At 48.1% G+C, this 7,265-nt stretch overlaps 1 protein-coding gene across 7 annotated transcripts in view; it reads right to left on the reverse strand.

Annotated features, from left to right (window-relative positions):
• Positions 1 to 7,265, reverse strand: part of SLC11A2 (solute carrier family 11 member 2) — a 34,189-nt gene that overhangs the window by 7,973 nt on the left and 18,951 nt on the right. For all 7 annotated transcript variants that reach the window (XM_006031712.3, XM_006031713.3, XM_006031709.3 and 4 more), the window contains exons 7-15: positions 5,767 to 5,837; positions 5,569 to 5,636; positions 4,719 to 4,874; positions 4,075 to 4,233; positions 3,609 to 3,695; positions 3,174 to 3,293; positions 2,504 to 2,653; positions 1,408 to 1,481; positions 786 to 939 (exon numbers count right to left, since the gene is read on the reverse strand). In XM_006031712.3, the coding sequence (XP_006031774.1) occupies positions 786 to 939; positions 1,408 to 1,481; positions 2,504 to 2,653; positions 3,174 to 3,293; positions 3,609 to 3,695; positions 4,075 to 4,233; positions 4,719 to 4,874; positions 5,569 to 5,636; positions 5,767 to 5,837 (1,039 nt within the window). The remainder of the gene's footprint in view (positions 1 to 785; positions 940 to 1,407; positions 1,482 to 2,503; positions 2,654 to 3,173; positions 3,294 to 3,608; positions 3,696 to 4,074; positions 4,234 to 4,718; positions 4,875 to 5,568; positions 5,637 to 5,766; positions 5,838 to 7,265) is intronic.

Below are 7,265 nucleotides of genomic sequence, written 5' to 3' on the forward strand. Positions count from 1 at the left end.
GCTATACAAACACACACAGAGACGTGGCTTCTTGCATGGTTTGGGAAGTGCCATTCAAACTATTTAACTCCTCTAGCCCACTTCCTTTGGAGTCTTTTGGGATTCACCAAAGGAACTGGGATGGGAGGGAAAATAGGAGCTATACAGACTAATGGATGCAGCACTAAACTGCAAACTAGAAGTTCTTTGTTCTTCCTGAACCTTAGGCCCCATCTCCATGTTACATTTAAGACCCGATTAACCAGACCCAGCAACATGTTCTATCATGCCATTCGTTGGTTGAACAAGGAATAAGCCACAAAGTATTCCACAAAAAAATGTGCAGCTGATGGGGGCCTCCCAGCCAGAGGGGTACACCATGTACATAGCTGATCACGCCTGTAGACACAGCAGCATGTGAAATACTACTGAAGCTGCAAGCCTTATCAGCTGCAGTGCTCACAGCCACAGGAAGAACCTGGGATTGCAATCTGGCAATAAAGTGCGATTGCATCTGATGCTGGACCGCATAATTACACCTCATGCCATGCACGTGTGGGACCCTTAAGGAAGTCTTATGCACCTCAGTTTCCCTGCCTGCACAACAATGCACCTGGTGGGGTGCGAGAAGATGAATGGTTGCAAGGGTTATTACATTCTAGGAATTATTATTATTAAATTCCCAGGTTCTAGGAATACAGGCCCACTGCTTTAGCTCTACGTACGAGCTTCCTCTGCCCACGCCCCACAATAATCATATTACCCAGGGACAGTCCTGCTGTCGAGCATGGAAGGACAGTACTTACCAAATAAGCTACAAAGCACAGGTAGGCAATACAGACAACTGCAGACACCACGTACAAGGCAACGTGTCCCAGGGCCATGACGTACACCACCACAAAGTACATGTTGATGCTGCAGACAATGAGGATGAGCACGCCGCCAGCAATCTTCCAGCCTCTGCAAGGGCAGTCCAAACAAGCATAATGAGGAGAGGGACAGGGGATGGCTACAACTCCAGCTCCCAGCCCTGCCAGAGAGACTCCCCTGTGGTTTGGCAGGAACATTGCCCATACTGCACAGAGCGAGACTGGACAAAGTCAGGAGGGTAAAAGCTTTCAGTGCACTGTGCAGAATCGTTCTATTAGTGCTGCCTCTTTTTACAGCAAAACCAAAGGATAAAAAAAAAAAAGGGAGCAACTAAAGAAATCAGCAGAGAAAGCAATGATACATAGGACAACTGCCAGAGTGGTCTGTCAGGCACCACTTCCATAACACAGCCCTACCACTGAAAGCATTGGCAAGGTGCTCATTTGGCCACCATTATGGTAACTAAAATACCTCAGGTAGATCTTACAGGTCTATTTAGGTCTCAGGTGATTTTAAACAAGGAAAGGGTCAGATGTATGGGCCATGCTGTGTACTTACAGTCCATTGGCAAAGTCATTCATTACAGGTCGCAGGCTCGTGAAGGTAAGGACAGGGATCAAGGCAAAGGGCAGCTGAAACAATACAATAAGATACCAAAGAATTAGGGATGGTTGGTCTCTTTCCTACACGAGGGGCATCAAACTCATCAGGTGTGTAGATGAATGGCACAGGGTTGGATAAATGGCATAGTGCTTTCCGGGAGGCCAGACTGGGTCTGCAGACCAGCCCCACACAGGAACTGCAAGCAGCATATGCCCCAGACTAGCCTGCAAAGGCACTATGAACAGTGCATGGGACCAACCCAGTGCAGACTGCATAGATAAACCCTTGAGACCCACAGGTAGCACCACTGGCTAAGTGACAGGGCTCTGCAGGCCAAATGTAAGCCGCAGGACTTATCTTGAACACCCATTCTATACTACTATTAAAAGAAAGGCATGTCCAAAGCTTGTTTATACCCAACTGTATTTCTCCTCCTAGTTCTTTAAGTTGTGTCAATGGATGGCAGAAACAGGAAGCAATTTGAAACCAAAGCTGGGGTTTTCCCAGCATTGAGATTCTACAGTGAACAAAAATAAAGCAGCTTTGCTTGTAGGAAGTGACCAAAGGATTACCACTATTTTTCCTCTGCCTTCTAAAGCCAGCACAAGCTGGACTCTTTCTCCCCGTGGGCCATGCAGTGTAGCATTACAGAACGCTGGCAGCAAGCTTGGTTCAAGAACTGTTGGAGACGGAAGTTCTTCTCACACCCCTGATTCCCATTCCTCCTCATACAATGGAAATTGAGTTCCTGTAAATGGATACTTACGTCTTTGTACACCTGGGAACTGGAAAGATGAAACCTTACCTGTCTCCTGGCGATTTTTAGAGATTATATTTACCACATATGCAAAACCACTAACACATTGCTCATGCCATTTGTACACAGCCCTCTACATCCAGAGCTCCTCTGCCAACTAGCTTAGCTGATTAAACAGATAGCCCCAAACTAAGAGGAGCAACCTGCAAGTGAAGGGTTGTGAGTAGCAAATGCTCTAGACGCAACTCTCTGGGAACCAGATCTAGACCAGCACCCAGGCATACAGCCGCCTACCTGCAAGCTCTGGAGGACGTTTAGGAAGTCGTTCATCCCTGTCAACCGTTCAACATCTTGGAAAATGGCAACCAGTAGTGTCGGTGTGATAGCAATGGAGCGGGTAAGGAGCACTCGAGCAAAGCGCGACCACTTCAGATTGAGGAATCCCTTTTTATAGAGAGAAACAGAAGAGTGACTGTTGCTACAGAGACATTCCAGTGAAGGAAACTGCAGTGGTGGGTGGGAAGGGCTGAGGTGGAGATATTGTGCGTTATAAAAGGAACCTAAGGGATTTAGACTCTGGTTTTTCAAATGGGAGTCCAAGACCTGAGCATATGTTTATGGGATGCCAGGCACTGTCACTCTGAGACACGCTGTGGCCGTTCTGTCTGTGCTGGTTCCGAATAAGAAGTAGCATAGACATGCACCAACCAACCAGCTCTGCCTCTACAACGCTACTTCTAGCTCAGGAGCTACCCAGTGCAATGCTGCCTCATCACAGCATTGGCAGGAGCTACACAGTCAGCCCCAGAGCCGGGTGGTGCATCAATAGTATGAACGTCTGATCCGGCAACAACTGATCAAGAAGGAAAGCGAGACCTCCAAGGAGCATCTCTATATTATGGGATTCAAGTAGGAGCGAGAAGAAATACAGGCAAGAAGCAGCCAGCACACTGGCAACATTTACCTCCATGACAAATTGCCCGGAGTAGGTTCCAGTCATTGTAGAGCTCTGACCTGCAGCCAGGATTCCAACTGCCCAGATGTAGAGAGCAGCAGGCCCAAAGTAACAACCCAGAACGACACCCTGAAACGTAAGAGCTTCCAGTCATAAGGCAGCTGGTGTGAGGTCTTAAGGCTAGCTGCTCAAACAAAAACAAAAAAAACGGCAAAAGAGCCCCGCTGGTAGTCACTGTTCCAACCCCGAACTGTGGAGCTGAACTGCAAGGACATTTCAGTCCCAGCATGACAAGCCTCATGTTCCTACGCATGTTACAGGCTCCAGCACAGAGCAGTCTCCATCTATACAACACAGGCCACTGCTTAGAATTCAGTCAACAGCTCTGAAGTCACTGAGCTAAGCGCACACAGTCCAGCCCAGCCCCACTCTAAAGCCACTCACCCCTTTGTAGATATCCACTTCCAGGGTTTTGTTGTTGGGTGGGAAGAGCCCAGAGTACGGGCTGCTGGTGTTCATGCAGGTTTCGAGCTGGAACAAGACAGGACTGTTTAGGGAGCTCTACCTTTGTGAGGAGATTTAGAAGAATAAATTCTGCTAAAGTCTGGGGCAGAGAAGATACACTAGTGTTAACATGATACGTGCATCCTGAAGGTCAGCACAAGATCAGGGAGAAAAGTCAAGAGTCTCCTTTACACTGCTCTGGCTGCACATACATATATACCCCTTTTGCCTCTCTAAGGGCTGCAAAGACGCCTTGGTCTAAGTGAAAATCAGCCCTTAATTATGAAGTGCTCAGGCCCAGGGAAAGCAGTACATTTTCCACACAGTACAGTAATATTACACAGTAACCCAGGTGCTCCGCACTCCTGTACACATCCCCTGCCTGGCCAGTGCCCTGGAAACCTACCACTTGTTCATTAGTCTTCCCAAAGAAAGCTTCAGCAAAGACAGAGACGACAAAGATGTTGATGAGAAAGGAGATGAAGAGAGCGATGCATGACTCAATGAAGAAATACTTGTTGGCTTCTTGCACTTCCTTCTTTTTTGCCCGGTTCACCTGCCTTGACTGGAGGGAGAAGATTAGGAGCCTGTTAAGATAGCATGTTTCAAAGACGTAAACCAGCTGGATGCCCGACTGGCGATTCCTCGGTACTGGAACAGTGGACACCGAGAGCTACATCCTGGCCTTCAACAGATCCCCTCTGTGCCTTGCACGCAGCTGTATACAGGCCAGGCCACAGGTCAGCATACTCAGCACACTGCCATGGAACAGCTGTCAGCGCACCAATACTATGGGTGCATACAGGGAGCAAAGGGGCATGGGTTGAGGGAGCAGGGCCTGGCTGGCATGTGGATTTGCCACTCCCTCCCACCAGCCTGGCATAGCGCCTGCATTGCAGCTCCAGGAGGATTTCCACCACAACAGACATGCTTCCCAGTGTATACCGGGACTCACTCTTTGCTAGAATGCTTTGGAAAAATCCCACTCCTAAAGGGCTGGGCTGCGATGACTCAAATGGATCAGGCCTGATATGCTTCCTCCTCTCTTACCTTTACTAAAGCAGAGTGTAAGTACATGTTGTGTGGCATGATGACAGCGCCCACGATTCCCACGGCTTGTTCTAGCTGAGGGGTGCCACAGCCTTGGCAGTAAGGGAAAAACATCCCCTTCAGCAGCTGTCCCTGGTCTGGTTTTACTGTAATATACTGCACAGGGACACAAGAGAGCCATTAGGACTTCTACACAGGGTAAAGGACTGCCATGAAAATATTCAAAGGCCCAGATTTGCCCCATCTATAAAGTGCAATCATGTGATAATAGCTTCACTCCCCATTTAAAAAGAACAAGGGGGTGTCACCCAACATAGATCTTTGGTTATTGGTACTGGGACAGCAAGATTGTAGCTCCCATGCACTGCATAGTATACCTGCAGACCAACACAAGCCATTTTCAGCCAGGAGTCACAGAAGGACCCAACATCTCTTCAGGACATGGGCACCAGTGCACAGAAGCACCTGTGTTTGGGAGTGCGCTAAAGCACACAATTTATGGCTGAAGGAAAAACGTTCCCATAAAACATCTTCTGTGGGTTTTGACCAAATCTTAAATTTTCATAGAGAAAAACAAAAAAATCAGGTCATTCTAATGCAATTAACTATAAGCATGAACTTAAGGGTTTTCCAGAATTGGAGGGTGGATGGAGTAGGGTGGCTGGGGGTGGGGGTGTTCATTGAGGAGACTCCATGAGGAGCTGGCAGAAACTGGGCAGAAATCAGGGGATGAAATGCAATTAGTCCTGTTCATAATTGCTTTGGCAGATAAGAACAGAGACAAAAATCTCCTGAGAACAGAGGTGAAATTCGCCCTTCATATCCAAGGAAAACTCCTAGTGACAATTACCTCATATCCAAACGTGAGTGCCATGATGGTAATTAGAAAGCCAAAAAATGCTTCAAGCTTCCGCAAGCCTGTAGAAAGGACAAGCCACAGAGGATGAGTCTCAGGGGTATCATGCTGAAGGGACAACAGCAACAGTTCATCTATTCCATGCACATCACAGGATATGTTAAAAATTAGAAGGGTGAAAATAAATCTTACCGTATTTGTCCAGGAAGAGAAATACGAACGTATCAGCGATGGTTATGAGCACACCTCCCCACAGAGGGATCCTATCAGAGAACACACACAAGAAAAGGGGTTTGTTTCACTAATCCCTGCTCTTCCAGAAAAGCTAATATATGTTAGAATCGAGGCTTCCTTTTGTTTGGGGCAGAGATCACAGTCACTTTATGTGAGAATGGAGGAGGTTTTGTGTCTAATCTGACAAGATGCTTTTGCTACTTAAGGGTCAGAGGCCAGAGGTCTGTTTTATATATAAAGACAGTTCTGTTAACAGCTCAGCCTTCAACCAAAGAAAACCATACCTAAAGTCTTCCTCACAGGGTGCTGAGAATTACCTTACTTATGACCAAGTAACTAAATCCTTGGATGATGGTGTCGCTGTGGACATAGTCTTTCTAGACTTTAAGAAGGCCTTTGACACCGTCTCTCACCCCAACCTCATCAATAAATTAAGTGACTGTGGCATTGATGCCTGCACAGTTGGATGGGTAAAAAATTGGCTGATGGGGCGCACCCAGAGAGTAGTGGTGGACGGCTTGTACTCAACCTGGCAAGATGTGAGCAGTGGGGTACCCCAGAGCTCAGTCCTCGGGCCCGCACTGTTTAACATCTTCATCAGCGACTTGGACAAGGGGGTGGAAAGCACGCTGTCCAAGTTTGCTGATGACACCAAGATGTGGGGCGAGGTGGACACACTTGAAGGGAGAAAGAGGCTGCAACTAGATTTAGACAGACTACAAAAGTGGGCAGATGAGAATAGGATGGGGTACAATGTAGACAAATGCAGGGTGCTGCACCTTGGGAGAAGGAATCCACAGCGTACGTACAGGCTGGGGAGTTCCCCTCTTGAAAGCACAGAGGCAGAAAGGGATCTTGGAATCATTACTGACTCCAAGATGAACATGAACTGCCAATGCCAGACTGCAGCCAGCAAGGCCAGCCATACCTTGTCATGCATCCAAAGGTGCATCTCAAGCCAGTCCAGAGAAGTGATACTCCCCCTCATTGCGACTTTGGTCAGGCCACAGTTGGAGTACTGCGTCCAGTACTGGGCGCCGCACTTCAAAAGGGATATGGCCAGCCCGGAGGGGGTTCAGAGGAGGGCCACCCGCTTGGAGAGAGGGCAGCAGGACAGGCCCTACAAGGAGAGACTGATGGACCTGAACCTTTTCAGCCTCAGCAAGAGAAGGCTGAGGGGAGACCTGGTGGCTGCCTACAAGCTCATCGGGGGATCAACAGCAAATAGGCAGAGCCCTTTTCTCCCCAGCACCACCTGGGGTGACAAGGAACAATGGTCATAAGCTGATGGAGAACAGGTTTAGGTTAGAGATCAGAAGGCAATATTTTATAGTTAGGGTGGCCAAAATCTGGAATCAGCTTCCCAGGGAAGTGGTCCTCGCCCCTACCTTGGGCAAATTCAAGAGGAGGTTGGATGATCACCTGTCTGGGGTCTTGTGAACCCAGCATTCATTCCT

Source organism: Alligator sinensis, unplaced genomic scaffold, assembly GCF_000455745.1.
Source record: "Alligator sinensis unplaced genomic scaffold, ASM45574v1 scaffold551_1, whole genome shotgun sequence".
NCBI classification, from domain to species: Eukaryota; Metazoa; Chordata; order Crocodylia; family Alligatoridae; genus Alligator; species Alligator sinensis.